The 23905-nt window shown below is 46.9% G+C and overlaps 1 protein-coding gene across 1 annotated transcript; it reads right to left on the bottom strand.

The window, feature by feature from the left end:
• Window positions 1-7021: 7021 nt before the first annotated feature.
• On the bottom strand, window positions 7022-22397 carry POLR1E (RNA polymerase I subunit E). Its single transcript, XM_038552853.1, has 12 exons — window positions 22203-22397; window positions 21587-21690; window positions 20297-20373; window positions 19365-19450; window positions 16962-17020; window positions 15827-15971; window positions 13357-13464; window positions 12686-12782; window positions 10639-10772; window positions 9639-9720; window positions 8737-8868; window positions 7022-7372 (listed from the first exon to the last, which is right to left on the bottom strand). Exons 1-12 carry the CDS (start codon window positions 22276-22278, stop codon window positions 7213-7215), a joined length of 1260 nt encoding a protein of 419 aa, XP_038408781.1. The 5' UTR covers window positions 22279-22397; the 3' UTR covers window positions 7022-7212.
• Window positions 22398-23905: the final 1508 nt, after the last annotated feature.

Raw genomic sequence — 23905 nt, 5'->3', positions numbered from 1 at the left:
AGATTAGGAGGCAGAGGAGGAAGCAGCAAGGAAGAGCCACATCTCGGGTGCTTGCTGTTTAGATTTTATATGACCTGACATTACCAGGTCATTACTGAGTAAAATGAATACAAATATTTTTATTTAAAAGAAAATGTTAGAGAAGAAAAAGAAGGAAGAAGTTCTGGACGTTTCCTATAAAGCCATTCTGTTGAGCAATTTCTATCTTCTTGCAGATTTCTCATTATGAAATGAGAACTGTGTCCCCTGGACAATAATCTAGCCCCTGGAAGCTTATTTCAAAATTCAATGACCACCATAAGAAAAGCAATTACCTCCTAATTAAACATTAAGATGATTGTTTAATGTATCAACATACTGCGGCAAACAGTTACAAAATAAAAACAAAGCCTCCCCACTTCCCCTTCACACACTTCGGTCTACTTCATACTCTGATGGCAGATTACTCTTACTAAAAGACAGCTCTGCTCATGCCTTGCCCTCATTCAAACCCTTTCAATGGCTCCCCATTGCCTTCAGGATAAAGAACAAACTCCTAAGTGGGTGTTAAAGATCCTTCTCCTTTTGGCACTGACCTACTTGAATAGCCAGCCTCATTTCCTCCTAATCACCTTCAAATAACCCCTGCTCCCATCAGAATGCAGCGAGAGCCCCTGCTGTGCCTTTGTCTTTTTCCCACCTCTGCCTATAATGTTCTTTACCCACCCCCAAACTCTTCACGTCCAAATCCTGCCTCCCTGTGGGACTCACTCCAATGCTACCTCTTCCACGAAGTCCTCTGTGATGTCCTCCATAACACAGGCTGCCCACCACCTCCAGGCTTCCACAGCCTTTACTGGAGATGATTCCCCTCTGTTGATACCTGGCTGGCTTGTCTTACAGTTATTTCTTTAAAAAAAAAAAAAAAAGACTTTATTTATTCATAGAGAGAGAGGCAGAGACACAGGGAGAGGGAGAAACAGGCTCCATGCAGGGAGCCCAATGTGGGACTTGATCCCGGATCCCCAGGATCACACCCCAGGCTGCAGGCGGCGCCAAACCGCCGCGCCACCAGGGCTGCCCTCTTACAGTTATTTCTGAACAAAATCTCTACCTCCTGATAAACTATAAACCAATACATTTTCCCCTCACACCGAACATATGTCACGCAAACAGAAGGTACTAAACAATCCTGAATGACTAACAAATGGCAGCAAACAGTACAAAATGGTCAGCAGCCACCCAATTTATCACTGTGCTTAGAGAGGAAGCAAGTCTGGAAACACAGGAACTCTATCCAGTGGTCAGACCATTTGATCTACAAACCTGTTTCTACTGAAACCCCCTAATTACTCTCATTATTTACCCAGAGATCTCTCAGTCCTGCAGGATGTGCATGTGTGACAGCTTGTGCACGTGCATGCGTGTGCGTGTGTGTTGTACAGGAGGAAGGAAGCAGAGTGGAGGAGGGGGATGCTCATCAAAACCTGGCAGCAGCAACAAAGGAGCTCCTTCTTCAAGGAAGACAGCTCAAAATCCACGAGAACCAAGCGTGTCACTGCACTTGCTGTCAAGCACCGAGAGGGAGGGTACGATGAAGTCCTGCCAGGCAGTGGTTCTGACTTTACTGAGTCGCTGCAGAGTTTGTTAAAACACAGTTCTCCTATGCCCAGTTCTGTGTCTCTCAGTTGGGGTGGGGCTCAGATTTTGCACTTCTAACAAGCTCCAGATAATGCTGATAGGGACCTCACTTGAGGGATCCTCCGTGTAGATGGGCAAATGAATCAAGGGGTTCAAGGTAGGGGGATCAGCTGTGGTACATGACACAGGCATTTTGTTGTTGTTGTTAAAGATTTTATTTATTTACTTCAAAGGGAGAGGGAAAGAGAGAGCCTCAGCAGGGGTAGGGAGGCCACAGAGAGAGAAGCAGCCTCCCCTCCCTAATAGGCGGTGAGACTGACACAGGATCCGATCCCAGGACCCTGAGATCATGACCTGAGCTGAAGGCAGAAGCTTAACAGACTGAGCCACCCAGGAGTCCCTCAACACAGGCATATAGAAAGCCAAAAAAACTAATTTTTAATCAGATTCAGGCAGGCACATGGAAAAACAAAATCATACCGTGATTTTTCCCTCTCACTTGTAATTCAGAAACTAAATACTACAGGGTAGCCTGGAGAGTTACGGACAAGGGAGTTAGGAGACCTGGGTTTGAGTTCTGCTTCTGTCACTAGTTAGCTGGGTAGCTAAAGACCCTCGCTACCTTCTCAGGACTGCACCATTAGAACCACAGAGATGCTCAACCAGAAAAATCTCCAGGATCAGGTCTTACATCCTATGATCTCATAATGTAGAAAACGTGTTGGCAATTTAATTCCAAAACGAAGTATTACCCATCTCTATAGAAGATGCTTAAAGATACTGCAATATGGGGCCCCTGGATGGCTCCGTTGGGTAAGCTTCTGCCTTTGCCTCAGGTCATGACCTCAGGGTCCTAAGATGGAGCCCCACTTCAGGCTTCCTGCTCAGCAAGGAGTCAGCTTCTCCCTCTCCCTCTGTCCCTCCTCCTACTTGTACCCGGATGCACTAGAGTGGTCTCACTCTCTCTCTCAAATAATAATTTTTTTTTTCAAAAAAAAAAAAAGGTACCGCAATTTGGAAACTTAAAATGAGAAATAACAGTTAAATGGGAGAAGAACCCAGAATAAATAATTGCAATTATGAAGACTGAAAGAACCTTCACTTAAACAGGTTTCACAAATAATGAGCATTCAGATTATACCATGGAAATAGCTTTTAAAATATACAGCAAAAATACTCAATTAGGAATACTATTCAGCCATAAAGAATGAAGTCTTGCCATCTGCAATGATGCTGATGTTGCTAGAGAGTACAAAGCTAAGTGAAATAAGTTGGAGAAAACAAATACCATATAATTCTACTCATATGTGGAATTTAAGAAATAAGCCAACGAGCAAAGGGAACAAAAGAGAAACCAAGAAACAGATTTAATTATAGACAACAAAATGATGGGATACTAGAGGGCCGGTGGTTGGGGAGAAATAGGTGATGGGGATTAAGGAGGGCACTTATCATGATGAGCTGGGGTCTCGAATGGAAGTGCTGAATCACTAGATGGCATGCTTGAAACTAACATAACACTGTATGTTAACTAACTGGAATTAAAAACTTAAGTTAAAAAATGCTACAATTTAAAAAACCCAGCTACCTTTCTGCAACCCTCTGGAGGAAGCAGGACATGTTACAGAATGAGAAAACAACTCACCAGTGGAGCAGAGCTGAGGGGAGTCGTCCAAGGAGAGAATCCGGCCCCCCTTCCCCGCCCTGGCCACCCCCCCTACTCCCCCCCCGCCTCCCCACACTGCTCCTGGGCCTCCCAGCACACAGCTGTCTTTAAAGAGAAAAGGCCGCCTTCCCGAGATCGTGGCCACAGGAATGGGAGTATCAAGTGACCTCCTTATAGCTTGTCAATGAGCCCCCGTAAAGCTGATGGCCCAGCCATGTGGGCGAGCAGGACGGCCTCCACAGTGGCCGAGGGGACCGCCTCTCCTGTGGATTCTGGGCAGCCTCAGCCTTGCCCTCCACAGGAGTCACTCTCCCCTCTTCCCCAGAAGCCCTCCAGATGCCGCTCTTATCTCCCTCAGCCACGTGAACTGGCCCAGAGAGGAGACCCTACAAGTTCTTTGCGGCACCCTGGCTGCTCCTGGGCCATGGGCAACAGAGACTGTGACACCTGAGGTGTCCCAAGGTGGCCAGTGTGCAGCTGCAGCGCTGACTGGGTGCCTGCTCCCCAGCTAGGTCTGCCCAGCTGCCTCGGGTTAAAAGTGAACGGCATAGCATTAAGTCGATAAGCCTCCCAGGGAGGTAGGGCACCCTTAAACACTTTATCCCCCCTCAACAGATGGGGGAATGACGCCACGGGAAGATTAAATGACCTGCCCGGCCTCACACAACCTGCCGCAGGTGGAGCCCGTGGTGGTCCCAGCCCTGGAGTCAGCTCATGAATGGAGAGAATGCTCTGGAGAAAGCCCTTCCAGCAGTAGGAGGCCTTGTACCCCAGAGGTGAAGAAAGACAAAAGCAGAGAGGTCACCTGCTGAAGACCCTTCCATGGTCCCTCTCTGCCCGTTTCTCCAGATCTCTGTGACAGAAGGACTTTCAACCACAAGGATGGGTGGAACGGGGTGTGGGTGCTGAGAGGACAGAACAGGCCTGCAGGCAGTGAGGGGCCTCGGTGATTGGCACCAGAGGAGGGGTCAGGCCCAGCGGGGTTCTATCTGGGCCCTGGGTCCTGTGCACCCCACAGGGGCAAGTCACTGAGAGATACAAGAATGAACCGGACCATCCCTGCAGTCAAGAAAGGTCACTGAGCAGCGTACCCAAACCCCTAAAATACCAAGTAGAGACAGAAAGGGCCACAGCAGATGGGCTGCTAGACTTGGATGATGGGAGCTCAGGTGCAGCTGTGGACACAGGAGGGTGCTCTCAGGGCAGGCTCCGTGGAGCGGGGGACCAGGCCACGGAGGGCAGGAGAGTGACACTTGCAGAGCTGGGGAGGACAGAGAAAGTGCACAGAAGGAAGATGGCCCAGGGCTACCCTGAAGACCAGGAAGATGGACGGAAGGACCAAGGAGATGTGCAATAGGGTTGAGGGACTTCTGGTAGGACAGGCAGGTAGAAGCCCTATCACCAAAGGCCTTAAGTGTGGGACTAAGGAGACTGACCTTTGCTCCCAGCCACAGTGCTCAGCCCTGCACCTGCTCACATCAGGCCCCCATTAATGCTGTGGAGCAACATGCAGGAAGGCAATCCCACGTGTGTGAGATGAGTGACAACTGTAGAAAAATATGCCACAAAAAGTGCCTCCACTCTTTATCAGTTGGTATCTGGTCAGGACCACTCCTAAGTTTAGATCAACTATCTGAAGCATTTGCTATGTTCTGTCCCAAATGGAGACCATAAGTCTTGCCATCGGCTTCTCACCCAAGAACACTGAAAATTAATGATGAGGTAATGTCTGAAATGCTCAGAGCTCTTCAGAGATGTGTGGCAAAAGGCATCACTAGTATTAATATTTAAAGAGACTCTACCCAGCTCTGATCTCTTTTTCTGCAGACTAATGTTACGTCCACAGGATAAGGTGATGCCAGATTGGCGTCTACATAAACCAGACAGTGCCCAACATAGGTGCCTGACCCGGACCCCTTTCTTACATGTTGCCGAGGGGACCTTTGATCCCAGTGATGCAGGGCTGGCTTCGGACCAGTTATCAGGGCTACCAGAGAGCAGGGGCAAAACCCCATTTTTTAGGCATTCAAGAGAGTGCAGTGAAGTGTTCAAGAGGAATCATTTTAGCAAAATCCACATCCTAAGCCAGTTAACATTTTTAGGTCTAATGCAGTGCCCAAGAAAGGAAGAAATAAGAATACTCCACGGGCTCACTTATAAATCAAGTGGTAAGGATAATTTCAAAAGTCAAGGGGGGAACAAAACAATCTATTTCCTTCCCCCCAAGTTTTCATGTCTATAAATATACTCACACAAATGCATCCAAGACCACTCTTTGTTATGAAAACACTACCAGTTTGGCATTTGCAAGATAAACCATAGTTGAGTCACCATCTTGCTTTCAACCTCTGAAGCTCAAAAGTGCTCTCCAGTAGCTTCTCTCTTCTTCTTAAAGAACTCATTCATCCCTATGGATCATAAAGTAATACATGTGCCTAGTAGAAAGTTATGTAATTACACTTGACTCTTGAACAACGTGGGTTTCAACTGCATGGGTCCACGTAACAGGAGGTTTTTTTTTTTCAATAAATACTGTGTTTTCCTATTTTCTTTTTCCTATCCTACTTTATTGTAAGAACACAGTAATATGTGTAACATACAAAGTATGCTCTGAGTGCTTACCAGTAAGGCTTATAGTTAAGTATTAGGAAAGTTTAGGGAGAGTAAAAAATTACATGCGGATTTCTGACCGAGTGAGGCGTTGGTCCCCCCACCCTGGGTCAAGGGTCAAATGCTCATAGAAGGAAGATAGAAGAAAGCCAGCTTCTTTATCTTTTGGCTATTTGTGCTGATAAGCAAAGGAGCGGAAATGTGGGTACTGAGAGGATGGGTAGCTGACATCAGCATTGCGGGGCATCACAGGCCTCATGTCCAGGGAGCAGTCAGGCAGGAGTGGTTTCTCCACACCTGACCTGAGGGAGCACCCGCAGCTGTGTTCCTGAACTCAGTAGTTCCAGGGGCCACCTCCTGATTCCCACTCTTGCAGCCCTTTCACAATTCTGTAACATTCCATCCATGTATTATATCCCCTTTTATTTTTTTCTTTAGTATTTATTTGAGAGAGTGTGTGTACATGAGTGGGGGATGGGGCGGGGAGGAAGACCTGAGAGAGGAAGAAGCAGATTCCCCTGCTGAGCTGAGACTTGGAGCTTGAGCCCAGGACCCTGGGATCATGACCGGAGACTTGGAGCTTGAGCCCAGGACCTTGGGATCATGACCTGAGCCAACGGCAAATGCTTAACCACTTAGCCAACTGAGCCACCCAGGCGCTCCTTAAATCCCCTTTTAAAGAGATCTACAACAATTTGTTTTCTATACTTCACTCTGATTCATCGCTCTCAAAAATGTGCTTTTAGAGCTGACCCCTGCCCTGTGTGGACTGAGCCAAGCAGAGCAACTGGTGTGGCTAACCACCTCTCATTTGGCTCTACTCTGTGACGGCGACCACAAACTAACTGGCCTCCTTTGGCAACCCCAAGACACAGGTGACTCACAGTTAGTTACTGACCAAGCCTGAGGCCTCCTCTTCTAGCCCAGCTGGGCTGTACCCTCCTCTCTATGGACTCCCCAGCCCTTCCAGTCTAAGCATGGCACTTCACATTTATCTTTATTAACATTTATCCACTACATCTGGCCTAGGGTTCAGCCTGTAAGATCTGCTGACTCTGACTCTTCCCAGGCCCCACCCTCCCACGGGAACCAGCTGCCAGTCATAATCACAGCAACACCAAAGGAGAGAGGTCAAGGCCAACATGGTCATCACTTTATGTTTCCACTGAAGACAAGCACAACCCGAGATGCTGGCTTCTGGCTTCATACCCACGCCAAAGCGAGGCTTCTTTTTCCTTCTTATTATAAAAATAAAAATGGAAATGAACAGAAGTGGCTGTAGGTGACCAAAATGCTCTTATCTGGGAAGCACACCTCTAGGTGATTTTCCTCCGCTTTGACTGGTGTTTTGAGGTCTGGGCTGGAGGCAGCGGGATGGACAGGGTGCCCAGTTTGTGATCCTCTTCCCTGCCAGCTGCCAGAGACACCTTTCTTTTAGAGATCTTCAGCCTCATGGCTTTCGCTATCTCAATCATCCTAAGGAACAAAAACATAGAAAAAATGGGGGAGAATGACCTCAGTAGGTCTGCTTAGGAAGGCTAGCCAGGTGGGAGCAGCACATTCACATTCTTGGCCACAAAGACAGAATCCTCAACGTGGCGGCCAGGAGCAAAGCAGAGAAGCAGACAGGATCTAGAGCCATCAGAAAGACAATTTCAGTTTAATGTGTGGCCATTACAAAATATCCACAGAAGTGATGGAAAACCAGGTTATCCAGACACTACTAATGACTTTGTTTACTTCTGATAACCAGGACTGAGCACTTGGCTAGAATTTTGGTAGAACTTTTACAGGCTCCAAATATCTTGTTTTTTTCTTTTCTTTTTTCTTTTTTTTTTTTTTTTTACTATTTTATTTATTTATTCATGAGAGACAGAGAGAGAGAGGCAGAGACACAGGCAGAGGGAGAAGCCGGCTCCCTGCAGGGACTCAATCCTGGGACTCCAGAATCACTCCCTGGGCGAAGGCAGGCACTAAACCGCTGAGCCACCGGGGGCTGCCCTCTCTTTTATTTTCAACCTCAATGCCTTTTGTGGACAGCCTTCAGGATAATCCCTCCAGGGACTGCTGGAGCAGTCCAGACAAAGGTATTTTCACAGGCTCTCTTGGCACACCAGCAGCAGCCCCTAAGTCAGTGACATATCCCACAGTTCACGATCCTGGAAGTTCTGCCCCCTACTTATCTGAATCCCTGCTAGCAAGGCTGGAAAGAGCCTAAGACCACAACTCTGCCAAATTCTCCCAGGAACCTCCAAGTCTGTCCCTGCTGCTCAGCAGGGCTCCTGGGTCACAGAAGCCCACATGTGACATCCCTGACAAACAGCAGCCCCACCCTGCTTCGAACACCTGACCTGCCAGCCCCTTGTATCAGACTCAGAGAAAGTTCTTTCTGCTAAGCTGAAATTGGGTTCTCTTACAACTTCCACCCCTCAGGACTATACAGACCCTCTCGCCCCAGGGACAGTGATTCAGAGACTGCTTGGTTATCCAGAGACAGAATGCCATGTATGAGAAGGCTCAGGCCTGAAGCCCAACTATTCCCCTTCTTGGCTGTGTGACCCTGGAAAAGTCACAGATTTCTTTGAACTGAAGGTTCTCCCATTGTTTTTTAGGGAAATAGCTGAGATCATCACAGACTAATTACTGTGCCTAGCACAGACAAGGCATTCCATAATGTCTGGTTGCTCATCCATGTAGTCACACACTGACAACTGTCCCCTGGTCCCAAGTCCTGCCCATTCTAAACATCCCCAATTCCCTCGATGGTATGTCCTGCTTTCCAAGAGTACTAGAAAGACATGAAGCACCCTGCAGGGAGCTTGCTATTCTGTTGTGCTCACCTTCTCTCACTAAGCTTCAAGTCCCTCTGTAACATTGTCAGGTCAATCTGGAAGTCGCTTATGTGCAAGGCAAGTATGATTACATATGCAGTGATCTTCGCCTTCATAGAATCCGAAATTAAGTTCCGTAGGCTACAAAAGCAGTGGCAGTGAAGGAGAGATAGCATTAAATTCTAAAATGATTATTCCAAAAGTAAAATAAAAACATACAAACCTGTTTTCATGCACACTCAATGTCTTCCCATCTTGGGGGGGAAGAAGAGAAAGTTGAGCAACATTCCTGGTCCTGTCGAGGTGCCCACAACTTGGCACACTGTGGAGCAGTGAGCCAACCCCAGTGTTCTATTAGAGTGGGACAGAGAAAGCCACACCTATACTTTCCAGGCACAGTCAGAGCTTTGCAGTGACAAGGACCCTCTGAGCTTGACCCTGCTGCTCAGCAGGGGTGCCAGGAAAAGTTATCCCAAACACAGCTGCTGCTGATTTCTCCAAGTATGCTCAGATTTTTCCAAGCACATTCCAAGTGGATGGCAGGAAAGAAAGCCAGGTGTGCTGCTTAGGGTTCCTTTTCCAAATTCATCACACTGGGCTGCCTTGTTTTGTGACACTGCCTTCCCATAGAACACTGATTCTATGGAATATTAGGAAGGTTCCTTGAAATAAGTCTCCGTTGCAGGAACTCCCTAAAACCTCTAGAGTGAACCTCTCCAGGGGGGACAGAGCAGATAATATATAGGGCTTCCTCAGTTGACTTGACCCCAGGCCCCTGCAGGCGGCAGTGAGTGCCCCCGTCAGCAGTGTCTGTGGACATGGAAGCCAGTTCATGCTCTCGTCCCACCCTCGCCACCTGCCCCCGCCTGCTTTCTCCTTTATAGGCCGACACCCCGAAGTCGATCCCTGACCTGCCGTTGTTGTAGGTCAAGCAGGTGAAGTGCTTCAGCAATTTGGTGTTGATGACATGGGGGATTCCGGGTCCCAGGGCACCTGCGACACAAAGGTGAGATGGATCGTTTTGTTTCCAAACCCTGGGAACACACCTCCCCCCTGAGCTGGGAAAAGAGGCCAACAGCTGAGCCACTGCGATGAAGAGAACCATGTGGTAAGAGGAGCAGGGGCCCACGACACAGAACAGCCACTTCCCAGTGAAAACGAGCTCAGCTGTGCTCCGGCTTGCAGACCCCATGCACCCAAGAGATGTTTGTGATGGGGTGGTAACCAGGAGGAAAAACAGACTCCACTAAGGCCTAAAGACACAGGATTCATAAGATACAATACAGCTTGTGGTGAAAGCCCAGGGAGAGGGAAAGGAAAGGAGACTGAAATGCGAAAATAAACCAAGTAAATACTGAAAACATACAGACTCTTGGGAGCTCTAGCAACAACAAGATGGCACCAGCTTGTGCCTAAAACCACAGGCGGGTTTCTAGCTCCAGGTAGACAGGAGTGGGAGGCTCTCACCTGTGGCCCTCACTATAGAGGACACAGGTTACCAGGGGGAATGGACTCTCTTCTTTCACAGAAAGAATAAGCTGACACAACAAAAACCTGCCACAAGCCTTCATGTGAGCCAAGCCGATTTTTCTCCCCATGGGACTGATGTTTGGTCCAACCATCCCTTGAAATTTTCATTCGATTTGACTGAAGTCTATACTTCGCCCAATGCAGAAGAGAAGTAGTGAATATTAGCTCTGAACAATCGGACCACCAAGCCCGTCCCCATTTTCAGAGGAGTAAAGAGCTGGGCCAATCCTCCAACCCGTGTTGGCAGCTACAGGAACCTCACTGTTACACAGTCAGAGATAAAGATCTGGACAAGCACACGCATTTTCTTCTCTCACGAGAGCTGGTTGAACAAATAACAGGCTGGAAAGGACTAGAATAAAATGTCTATCATGGACTTACTTTTCCGCTTAATCACTTTCTGTGCTCGAAATTTGATGAGCGTGTCCAGAAACCATATGCATCGGGCCTGGCGGTCTCGGCTCTTCTCATCTGATGGCAAAGACTTCAATGCTTCTATGACAAAGGAGCAGTGGCTAAAACAAGGGGGACAAGGGAGGAATATGTAAGACCAACCCTGTCAGGAACCACTGACGCTCATGATGAAAACAGCGGGCATCCTCCACAGCTGATCACATTCAACCGTTGAAGAGCCATCCTAATATCCTCCTTATTACACAGTGAGCATGGTTTAGTGCTAAGGCAGGAAAGGGCTAGACAATAAATATTTTAGGCTCTGTGGGCCATTGGATCTCTGTTAAATCTACTCAAAGCTGCCAGTGTAGTGCAAAAACAGCCATTAATAACAAATGAACCGCCATAGCTGTGTTCCAATAAGACTTTACTCATAGACAGCAGCCTGACCTTGGCACACAGGCCATTGTCTGCCCCGTCCTGATGTGTGGTCTGGAGCACAGGCCCTTCAGTTAGATTGCCTGGGTTTGAATCCCCTCTCTACCAATTAGTAGCCTGGGCAAGTTTCAGTGTGTCTGTACATCTCCGTACAACATCTTCACCTAAAAATTAAGGACAAAGATAGTGGCCTCCCTCTAGAGGTTTTTTGTGCATTAAATGAGGTAACGCAAGTCTCATTTAAAGCATTTAAAACAGTACCTGGCACATACAAAAGCTCCATCAATGTCAGTTATTCTTTTATGAACTGTTCTACTACCATGAGGCCCAGACTCACAGAAATAAAAAGGCTCTTCAAGATCATCTTGCAGCAGGCTCATTTTACAGATAGGAAAACTGAGCCTCAATGAAGGGAAGATCACACAGTACCTCAGGCAGAGCTCAGGAACTCAGTTCTCCAGACTCTCGGCCCAGAGCTCATTCCTCACCTGCTGCTGAGCCATGATTACATTACGACAACCAAGAACCAGTAATAAGTTTTTCTGGAAATGTATCTTTGGAACAACAAAAGCACCTTCAAAAATCAGGGAACCAACCTAGGGTTTTCAATTTTTTATTTTCTCAAGATGAAATTATTAAAAGAAAAAACTCAAAAGCAAGAAAATTCCACTGTCATCATCAAAGAGAAGCTGCTTAAAACAAACAAAAAAAACAAAGAGAAGCTGTTTAAGGGTCAAAAGGTACAGGGGAGATCATCTGAGTTATTTAAAATATATAGTATTTAAATATATAAACTTAACTTTTTAATTTTTTTAAAGATTTTATTTATTCATTAGACACACAGAGAGACAGAGGCAGAGACACAGGCAGAACGAGAAGCAGGCTCCATGCAGGAAGCCCGATGTGGGACTCGATCCCAGGACTCCAGGATCATGCCCTGGGCCGAAGGCAGGCGCTAAACAACTGAGCCACCCAGGGATCCCCTAAACTTAACTTTTTTAAAAAAAGATTTAAAGAGCACACGTGAATGGAAGAGCAGAGAGAGAGAGACAGATACAGATAAGACAAGAGAAGAACCCTTGCTGAGTGTGGAGTCCAACTTGGGGCTTGATCTCACTACTCTGAGATCATGACCTGAGCCGAAATCAAGAGTCGGATGCTTTATCGCCTAAACCGCTCATAAATTTAACTTCACGTATAAAAGCTCACTCGGCATCAACCATCACTTGCACTGGCACCAACTCGCGGGCTAGCGCCTGGGCCCCACTGGTGATGATCACAATCAGCATAGCCCTGGGGACACAGGCCTGCTCCGGTTCAAAGCCCAACCTTAAGGCCTCACCACCCTCTGCTCAGCCACGGGCTCCAAGCACTCAGAGGCCACCTCGTTCTCCCTTGAATGCCACCCACAGCCTTGGGACAAGAGGCTGGAAAGCCCAAATATTTTCAAGAGAACACTGGCTCGTTCATGTTCAGATCCTGAAAAGACATATGCCCTCACCGACTGACACCCCTAAAGGTCTCCTTCATGTCTGACTACTGTTGAGCTCTGCCATCACAGCCCCAGATGCTCCATCCACCCAAGAGGGGAGGATACCTGTTCTCTTCAATCATCTTCAGTATTTCCTCTGATGAGACATTCCTGAAAGCTTCAGATGGGCTCTGAAGAGCTTCATACTCCGCAGTGGACAGAACTAGTTAAACAGGTCAAGAATATAATCTGATCCAAAGAAAAACATCTAACCAGCTATCTCATCTCAGAGCGGCTCCATATTCGAGATGGGAAAGTTGAGGCCAATAGTACACTGGGGCTGAGCGCAGGGACACGGTTTTCCAGACTCCCAGCCCAGAGCCCATTCCCTGCCAGGCCTTTTCTGCTTCCATGGCTCATCACAAAGCCACTGCAGGCATTCTCCCTCTGACCAGACCCATGAGTAGGGAAATTCTATGCTCCACCTTTTACAGATCAGTCTGCTCCAGACTTAGGGCTGACTTAAAAATCTTATTTTGACTACTCATAGCAAGTGACCTCCATAGGGCTGAACTTGAGGGTATTTGGCACTTTGCTGAGGAATGGGCTTGACCCTCAGCCAGTAAGGAAGCCCAGGTAACTTCCCAGCAAAAGGGCCAGGGCAAGGGCGAAGATCTGGATGTAGCTTCTCTGAGCATCATGGGACCACCAACAGCCTCAGAAAGCCTGTCTGTCCACTCATGTATGCACATCCCAACTTGGGAAGTAAGGCAGTGTTTCTACTGCAACAAGGATACGGTCTTCAAATTTATATACGTCTTCAGGCTTGGCTGCATCAGCGTGGCAGGGAGGAAGGTAGAGGGAGTCATCCTGCAGATCATCATGGATGGCATCGTTGACCAGAGCTTTTTGATAAAGGAAGAGACAGTGTTAGTATCATCCTGTGTGGCTTCAGGTTCCCCAATACTCTGAAACTTGTGCGCTCAAGGTTGTAATTGGTCCAAAAAATCCTAATCTGAATGCTTCTGCCAATGTGGCCTGAACTCTCCATCAGGCTGGCTGCTGGGTCTGGGCTGATGTCCACTCATAACACAAACCTAACCAGGCACTGGAGAAGGCTCACACAGTGAGGGCCCTCTCAAGTAACTCGCACAACAGTTCAGAGGACAGGTGTGCTAATAAATATTTACAGTGCAAGAGAAGCCAAAAGTCAGGAAGAGAGCTTTTAATGGCTTCACTTCTGGAAAACTTCCCCATATATTACGAGTAAAAATCAGAATATAGGGACACCCGGGTGGCTCAGCGGTTGAGCATCTGCCTTTGGCTCAGGGCATGATCCCGGGATCTGGGATCGAGTCCCACATCAGGCTCCCTGCGTGAAGCCTGCTTTTCTCTCTGCCTGTGTCTCTGCCTCTCTCTGTGTGTCTCTCATGAATAAATAAATAAAATCTTTAAAAAGGAAATAGTTTGTAAAAAAAAATCAGAATATAAAACTGTGAACTACAAGAATAACCATGTAAGATTAAGAACTTATATAGACAAGGACAAAGAGGAATACAGGAACATTCTAATAGTTGGTCTGGTAAAATGATAGGGAATGAATGAATTATTTATCTTTTTTTAATTAGGATTTTAAAAACCAATTTATTTTATTTATTTGAGAGAGAGACTGAGTGCCAGTGGGGAGAGGAGCAGAGGGAGAGAACCCCAAGCTGACTCCCCACTGAGTGTGGAGCCCCACTCAGGGCTTAAACTCATGACCCCCTAAGATCATGCATGACCTGAGCCAAAATAATGAGTTGGGTGCTTAACCAACTGAGCCACCCAGGCACTTCTTTTTCTTTTCCTTTTAAATGTCCTTTGACAGCTGAGAATTAAACTAAACAAAAATATTCAAAAATTTACTTACACTTTCAAATAAACAGAGAAACATATTTCTATATTCCAGGATAAAAAAAACCCATAATATTGTAAAGATGTTGATTCTCTCCATATTCATCTCAATTGAGGGAATTTGATGAAATAATTCTTAAGATCACCTGGGGGAAAAGGCATGCTATTCTAACCAACGTTTGTGAAAAATAAGGAGGGAAGGAGAAGAGGAGGAATTTGCCGCATCAGAAATAGAAGCAGGAAGATGAGGGTACTGCAATCAAAAGAGCCTGGTGTTCCCGCAGGAACAGAATGGACAGTTGGACAGAACACAGAATGTGCTAAAGTGAGAAGGATAGCTTTTTAAATCATCTTCTACAAAGAAAAGGATGGAGTTGGGGCAGCTGGCTAATCCTTTGGAAAATATAAGGTCTTTACCATATGGCAAAAAAGTATCTTCATTAAAATTTATATGTAAAAAGTAAAATTGTAAAAATACGGAGAGAAAACATAAGAAAATATTTATATAATCATAGGGTTTGGAAAGATTTTTCTAAAAATTACTAAAATCCCATCTTATTTATTTTTTCTTAGGTAGGCTCCATGCCCAGCAAGGAGCCCAATGTGGGGCTTGAACTCACGACCCTGAGACCAAGACCTGAGATAGACAGACGCTTAACCAACAAGCCACTCAAACACCCCTAAAATCCCCCCCTTTTTTTTAAAAGATCTTATTTATTCATGAGAGACACAGAGAGAAAGAGAGGCAGAGATACAGGTAGAGGGAGAAGCAGGCTCCACGCAAGGAGCCCGATGTGGGACTTGATCCTGGGACCCCAGGATCACGCCCTGAGCCAAAGGCAGGTGCTCAACCACTGAGCTACTCAGGCATCCCCTAAAACCTCATTTTAATAGAAAGGCTGCTCTTATGTAAACTTTCTCTTATGTTCTCATAATGCTTTTGAACAAATACACTTTTAAACAATACAATTAAACACTCAAGCTACTGATGAATTTAGGAACAGAAAAAGGTCCACTGATCCCAGAGTGAAGCACTATCTGTAAAGGCTCACTTCATCGTATCAGTCTTTTTGTCCAAAACTTTCCTGTGATTCCCAGACACTGAGGCTTTCTCCCTTCGCACCCTGGCACTCAGGACACAGTGTAAACATACCCGTTCCCATGCCCGTCTCCTCCGCTTGACTGTGAGCTCCCTGAGGGCAGATGTTTCTTACTATTTCCAAAGTCTGTTCCCAAGAAGGTGCTCAGTGAGAGTGAGGAAGGAACCCAGCCCTAACACACCCTTATTTCCATCTGTGGAGCAGGTAAGAGATCTCAAGAGACAAGGAAGCTGTCTCAATGAGCAGACTCTTACTCCAAGTCCCAGCTGCTTACCAGTTACACCCTTCGCATCAATAATATTCTCTGCAGCTTTAGCTACTGCACAGTTCAGAGATTCACTGCCAACTGTGTTCATTCTTCTGGAGTTCAAAGCCCGCTTCTGTTTGGTGGTTCCAAAGGCTTCAATGCAAGAATCCATCTGTGCATAGACAAATTTGGTTTGTGTAGGGACAGTCTGGGCACTACTACTCCTAGCTGTGTGACCATGCGGAAACTCAGCCTTTCTAGGCCAGGATTACCTCACCTATAAATCAGGCTAAATCATACCTCTCTATCTCACAGGCTGGTGTATTAGCAGATCTGAAGTACCTGCTTTGGCTAATTTTTTTTTTTAATTTTTATTTATTTATGATAGGCACACAGTGAGAGAGAGAGGCAGAGACACAGGCAGAGGGAGAAGCAGGCTCCATGCACCGGGAGCCCGACGTGGGACTCGATCCCGGATCTCCAGGATCGCGCCCTGGGCCAAAGGCAGGCACCAAACCGCTACGCCACCCAGGGATCCCTGAAGTACTTGCTTTGGAAACTGTCATGGGCTCTTTACAAATCAACAGTGTCTCCATTTGTACAGTGAAAAGCCTGGATCAGAATGAGGATTGGTAAATCTGGCACATAACTTACCATTTTCCAGCCTTACACCCATAGCAGATGTTGCTAATCACTCACTCTTTCCCACTGAGCCTGAAGACAGCCTCACACCTTCTCAATACAGTGCTCCAGGCAGCACTGAAGACTCAATCAATTTGCAATCCTGGAGTGAGATTAGCTTTATAGGAACCACCTACGCTGAAAATCCTGAAGTTTACTCTGTTTTAATGTGAAAGCTTCCAGGCTACAGCCAGAATTTTCTGAAACTTGCATTCAATCCAAAAACAAGTGTTACACTACACCTATGTCAGCCCAGAGAATCAGTTCCAAACACTGGGATGGAGCTGAGTATAGCTGCCCCAGGCGGGAGGACGGCGCTCTGTGAAGCTGAGAAGCCTCCACAGGCAGGCTGACTGGAGAACCACAGACAGAATGAGCTGGGAGCAGCCCTGTGCTCAGTCAGCTCATTTTCCTGATGGAGAAGCACAAGGCACAGAAGGAACGTGAGGCAGGTCCCATGTCTCACTTCTGTCATTCTTACCTTTTCTCTAAAAGTTTTGGCCTGACTCTCTTGTGTCAAGTCGCTCTCAAGTGATTCATCTATCAAGACACAAAACAAAAATAGGAAAAAAGGAAGCTGTAAGGCCCAGATTATAATAGCATTTAATATTTATTCACTGTTAATCTAAGACAGACAGATTTCTTTACTGTAGGACTTCCCAGAGTTTAACATGATGGATCCTATGAATATTTAGTCTGTCGCTTTAGTATACAGTTGGAGGATATGGAGAAGAAATTAAGGAGTCAAATGAAGGGGTCATCTGGTCCAACCTCTTCATTTTACAAATAAGGAAAAAGCCTCCCAACGAAATGATTTGTCCTAAGTCAGTTCACCAGGCAGTGGCCGAGATGGGATTAGAAACCAAGTCCTCGGCTCTTTGCAGTAAATAGTTTTGCCCGCCTTATAAAAGATAAGCAAGCATAAATGTAAGGTATGTGTTACTTACATGAAGCTCTCTTATCTCCCATAAAGTATTCATATAAGGGCAGTATAATCTAGAGGGTAGGAGTATAAGCTCTAGAGTGGCCTTGTCTGAGTTTCAATCCCAGGTCATATAGATAGATAAAGACGGATAAAGGAAATTTATATTTTTATATATACACATTATAATTATATATAAAGGTGTGTGTATATATATATATACACACACACACACACACATCAACATTATGTCCCTGTCAAACTCTGTACCAGTTTCGTCATCGATAGAACCACCAGAGGGTTGTCACATGAATTATGACAATCCTCGTGCATTAAAAGTACTTAGAACAGTGCCTGACAAATAGTTAAGGACTCAATAAATGCTGCATGTGTGTGTACGTGTATATATATGTTGGCTAGAATAAACTAGTATTTACACATTTTTTACCTGTAAAAACAAAAATTTGAGAACAATTTCCTTTGCCTCCTTGGAAGTCAGAAGAGCACTTGGAGGATTATTTATTTATTTTAAAGATTTTATTTATTTATTCATGGGAAACAGAGAGAGAGAGGGAGAGGGAGGGGGAGGCAGAGACAGAGACAGAGGCAGAGGCAGAGGGAGAAGCAGGTTCCCTGCAGGAAGCCCGTGGGACTCGATCTGGGTCCAGGATCACGCCCTGGGCTGAAGGCAGCAGCTAAACTCCCTGAGCCACCCCGGCTGCCCTGGAGGATAATTTAAATGTAGATGTATTTGTTCGCAAAGCAAGGAGTCCTTAACCTACAGACTCTGGACCCCTAGGAGAGTCGCAGATGGGACTCAGAGCCCTTTACAATTATATGCAAAATTTCATATATATTCTTACGTATTACGTATGTTTCTGGAAAGTAGGTCCAGTCCTTCAGATTCTTTCTTTTTTTTTTAAGATTTATTTATTTATTTATGATAGACATAGAGAGAGAGAGAGAGAGGCAGAGACACAGGCAGAGGGAGAAGCAGGCTCCATGCTGGGAGCCCGACATGGGACTCGATCCCGGGACTCCAGGATCGCGCCCTGGGCCAAAGGCAGGCTCTAAACCGCTGAGCCACCCAGGGATCCCCTGGTCCTTCAGATTCTTGAAAGGACTGGCACCACTGCTCTGCAGGAATAAAGCCAGAACTACTGCCTTGGAAGGCATCAGGCAGATCTACTGTGACCCTAACAATCCTTCCTCAACTATACCCTCCCTCACTGTGGTTCTCAGTATTTAAGATTTAGAGAACAGGAGCCCCTTGAGTCTGACCCTCTGACCTATCATTCTGGAAGATCCCACACTCTGGCCCTGAGCATCATAAAATGCCAAAGAAGAGAAGCAGTACAAGCTCTCTCACTAAATTAGGGGAAAAAATGGATCTCCTCCTAATTAGAAAGTATAGAGAGACTTCTCATCAACATGAAAAGGGCTGTCTAACCTCTAAGTAACTCCCATCTTCTCTAAAGCCTCTACTCCAGGGCAGCCCCTGAGCCACCCAGAAGGCAGACGCTGAGCCACCCAGGCGTCCCCCTCACCACCTTTTAGTCTCCCTCCCCACCTTTTAAAGATTTTATTCACTGATTTGAGAGTGAGAGACCACAAGCACAGAGAAAGAGGGAGAAGCAGACTCCCTGCTGAGCAGGACCCTGAGATCATGACCTGAGCCAAAGGCAGACGCTTAACTGATCCACCCAGGCAACCCTGCTCAAATGGCTTTAACTGATTATTTTCTGATCTCAAATCTGTAAACATAGCAGCGACAGGACCTGTATCTGTTCTGCTACATCCCTAGCCACTAACTTGTGCCTGGAGCAAAGTAAGTTATCAATAAATATTTGCAGGAAGGCACCCTTTTAAAAATAACAAATGTGTTTTACAAATCAAAACCAAACTCATCCAGCAAACCTAAAACATGCAGTGTTCTTGCAAGCCTTCGTGACTGGGTCCTACCTGCAAACAGTGGCTGCATGTTGAACAATTCAGCATCATACACTTGCATCTGGCCAGAGGTCTTGTTGAGAATTCCCACAAAGTGCCTGAGCAAAGTTGGAATAATACCAATGACAAAGGATTCCTCAAAAAGTACTGTTTTACAACTTCCTTTTTCCTGCTTAAAAGTTCTTAACAGTCCTTCAGCAGGGAGCCTGCTTCTCCCTCTCCCTCTGTGCTCTTAAAACAAAAAAGTTGCTGAGAGCAAATCTTAAAAGTTCTAATTACAAGAAAAAAATTGTAATATGTGTGGCAGTGGATGACTTTTTTTTTTTTTTTTTTTTTTAAGATTTTATTTGAGAGGGAGAGAAAGAGTGAGAGCAGGAGGAGGGAGAAGCAGACTCCTTGCTGAGCAGGGAGCCCAACATGGGGCTTGATCCCAGGAAGCAGGGATCATGACCTGAGCCAAAAGCAGAGGCTTAATCAACTGAGCCACCCAGGCACCCCTGGATGACTGCTTATTGTGGTGACCATTTTGCAACATATACAAATATCTAATCATTATATTATATACCTAAAACTAGTGTAAAGTTATATCGCAGTTAAAAAATTATTATTTAAGACTTTTTAAAGTAATCTTTACTCCCAAAGTGGGGCTCAAACTCACAGCCTCAAGACTAAGAGTCCCAAGCTCCAATGACTGAGCCAGCCAAGCACCCCTAAAAATTATCTTAAAGAAAATTACAAATGAATGAGATTTTAGGAAATCCAACAAATGTTAACTTATTTTTTCTTTTTAGGCATGTTGGTTGTGAAGGCCCCTGGATCTGGGAACCCAAGGACATGGTAAACCTCTCCAGATTTGCCCCCGACTCCTAAAATAAAGACCGAAAACAACAGTGCCAGGCTCACCACCACTATCCTCCCCTTGTTGTCCCTTCCCCAACCCCTACCTGCACAAAGTGTTGCATTTGAGGGCTCCAGTCCCGAAATTGTTTCCCACGTAGGAAAGTCTGTCTGTTTCAGCTGCCTAAAATGTAAAGTGAAAAAGCACCACCACAACCAATGTTGAGAGGTATCAAGCATATTGTCTCCCTTTCCCACATTTGCAAAAGCTTTAGAATCCAAACCACAGTGGATCAGAACTAGAGAGCCTCTGGGAGGTGATCCAGCCCCACTCTCCAAGTGAATCTGGGTGTCTCTGGGAGAAAGGCAAGAGGACTTTTGAAAGGGAAGCCCCATATAGTGCTGGCTTCTAGCTGGTCTGAAAAGTGCTCAGGGGAGCTATACCACAGGACTTGGGAGAGAGCTCCTGGGCTAGCACTTAGAGGCATGCAACAAAATGGTTCTGCCAGCAACCTCCTGGGCCCAAAGTCCAAGCCTTCCTGAACTTCTTTGTCCATCTCTCCCATGGCTGCTGCTTATATGCTGGCAGGACTATGGAGACAGCTAATTCACTCCTCAATCACAGCCAAGCTTTCCTGCTTCCCTATGTTTGTCCCTGCTCTCCTTTTCACTTGGAATAGGGAACCTCAGCTGTCAAACCGTCCTCCAGTCTTCAGAGCTTAGCTGCTATGTGTCCTCCCCCAGGAAGGCCTTCTGACAAGCAGAGACTTCCTGAGCTCAAATGAACTCGTTCCAGGCTCAGAGCTTGCAGGCTTGTGTGAGTTACTGAACTCAAAACCAGTTCTCACCTTTCGAAAGCAGTTGTTCTCACCCAGCAAATCACCCTTGGTTGGGGGGGGGTGAGGGGGCGTGAGGGACACCTCTGGGAATTCTGGGTGTCACAAAGAGGAGGTGCTACTGGTATCTAGTGGTTAGAGACCAGGGAAGCTGAACATCCCGCAATGCACAGGTCTGGCCCACAACACAGAATTATCTGGATCAAAATGTCAATAGTGCCAAGACTGAGCAACCCTGCTCTAGAGTAGGAGCTCCCCCAGGGTGGAGCCAAGTCCCATTTCGCTATTTCCCGTGCAGCTTACAGCACAGCCACGGTGGGTGCTCAATAAAAGCTTGCTGAATGAATAGATCAATGAAAGGTCATCACTTCACCAAAAGTACATAACTGAATGAATGGAGCCTGTCCCCACACCCCAACCTGCTGGGACTCACGGTTCTCCCAAGGCTCATTTGCTATCTCTTTTCTCCTCTCCCTCCCTCCCACATCCACCCACACCCAAGCGCCTCCAAGACCTTCAGAAATCTGCAGAGTGGAGGCAGCTGGCCCCCGCAGCACTTACCAGAATCCGCTGACTCCTCTTCCTGGGGTTTGTGGAGTCATTGCTCTTGTACAAAGTAAAACGCACGTTGCCTGGATTCTGCAGCTTCCCGTTGGAGAACTGCACTGTAAGATTGCAGCGCAAAAATGAGATGAGTAGAAGGACCCACAGTGTGTATGGTGGGGAGGAACCGGACTGTTCGTTGGGAGAGAGCGTCTGAAGGCATGGGAGTGGTAAGGAAGCCCAGGCCTGAAGGGGGGCCTGAAGGAGGTCCCTGCCGGTCGGGAAGAGGAGACCGGGAGGTGAGGGCAGTGCTGGCGAAGGGCCGCGACGGAAGGAGATGACCAGGGTTAAACAGCTGAAGCCTAGCCCAGACCGTGGAGAAAAGGATACGGGGCAGGTGTGAGTGCGTGACGGGGTGACTGGGAGAGCCCTGAGGAGGAGGCTGCCTGGGATGTCCCCATCCAGGTGGTGACAGAGAGATGGGGGGTGACCAAGTCCCAAGCAGTGCCGGAGGCTAGAGGGCGTCTTGGCCCAGCCGGGAAAGGGGTCCGGCAGGGGCAGGAGGGCTGCAGAAGCACCCAGACGGGAGCGGAGGGAGCTGTGCGGGACTCGGCTCCGGCTCCGCGGTCTTTACCCAGTACGGCTCTCTGGCTCTCGTCGGGCTGCCCACAGTATAGCCACCGCGCACTCGGCAACACCTCCGCCGCCATCTCCCGGTCCGGCCGCCAAGGCTAAGGACCCGGATAGACTCGGCCCGGAGCGCCTTAGCGGTCCACACGCGGCGGCAGAACCGCGGGGCGGAAGAGGCGTGGCCTCCTCGGCCCCGCCCCGCCCCGCGCGTGCGCACACGGCGCGGCCCCGCCCCCGCCGCGCTCCCCCGCCCACTCTTCGCCCCGCCCCGCCGCATGGAGAGGCGGGGACTCTCTCTGCCAACCCTGGGGGCCCCAGGCCTCTGCCCCGCTGGCCTCCCGGGGGCGCCGCGCTCGCCTACGCGTTGAGGGTTGTGGGGGATCAGGCGACTTAGCAGAGCGGAAGGGCCAAAGCCGGACCCTTTGAGCGTGGATTCAAAGGCAGGTATCTTTGAGGGCAAGAACTCAGGTGGCCTCATCTGTTACCCAGGTCGCCTTCGAGTCTCAACAAAGTACGTCACCAATTGTCCCAGTAAAGTGTTTACAGCAGAAAGAACCTGTCCGAAAACACAGGTTGCATTTACTCAACGGTCTTTAGTTTCCTTCAACCCAGAACAGTTCCTCATTTGCAGTTCCTGCAAATTTTAAAGATTACAGGCCAGTTGTTCTGTAGAATGTCCCTCAATCTGGATTTGTCTAATGTTTCCAAATGACTAGTTTCAGGTTATGCGTGCGCCTTTGGCAGGGCTATCACGGATACGATGCTCACTGTATCCTATTAGGTGGCCCACAATTTCTCTTTGTCCGATTACTGATAACTTTGACCACTTCAACCAGTTAGAGGTTTCCCTGCTGTAAAATTACTCTCTTTGCTTTGTAATTTCCCTTTGTACCTGACTCTTATTTTGTGAGTGGGTATTGAGAAACTAATTTCCTGTTCATCGCACTACCAATTTATTCATTTATTTATATCAGTCTGGACTTGTAGATTCCTATTTTATTCAATAGATTAGAATCTACTATCACCTATTTTCAAGTTCTAGTTTTATCAGATCGGGCCAGTGGAAACCCCGTTAAGTTGGTTTCTGGGTTCTTTTTACATGTCCACATCATTTTTTTGAACGTGTCCTTACTTTCTGGCACAAGATATTTCAATTTGTCATGTAGTTTCCCTGCCCCAGCCCTGGAATCACCCATTTCTCCAAGGAGTTCTGGTTTCTTTTGGTAGGAAACAGTATTCAGAAACTAAGATCTCTGTAGTAGGTATGGACTGCTTGGGGGATGTCACAGCTCCCAGGCCTGAATGAACTGACTTAGGGATTATATGTAAGTAAACACACTTTCACAACTAACAGTAAGTTTCTAAAACTTAGAATTTCTAGATCCATATATATTGAAAACCATGAGATCATAGTGACTTCTAATTCCAATTCAGCACCACAGAGTTTATTCTGATTTTCCTTCCTCCCATATTTGTAACTTCCTTCTCTGACAGTGAGAAACCTGGGTTCCATTAGTTAATATATTACTTATTTGATCAGTCCTCCTTTAACACATCTCCCATCACTATCACCACCACCATCACCTGACATGGGGGTGATTATTAGCCCGTTCAGGCTCTAACACCTTAAACCAAGTTCTGACCACTACATGGATACTGTATTAGAGTTCTCCAGAGAAGCAGAACCAGTAGGATATCTCTATCTAT

Source organism: Canis lupus, chromosome 11, assembly GCF_011100685.1.
Source record: "Canis lupus familiaris isolate Mischka breed German Shepherd chromosome 11, alternate assembly UU_Cfam_GSD_1.0, whole genome shotgun sequence".
Classification (NCBI taxonomy): Eukaryota; Metazoa; Chordata; class Mammalia; order Carnivora; family Canidae; genus Canis; species Canis lupus.
Note: the sequence above shows the minus strand (reverse complement) of the source record. Positions and strands in the feature narration are given on the sequence as shown.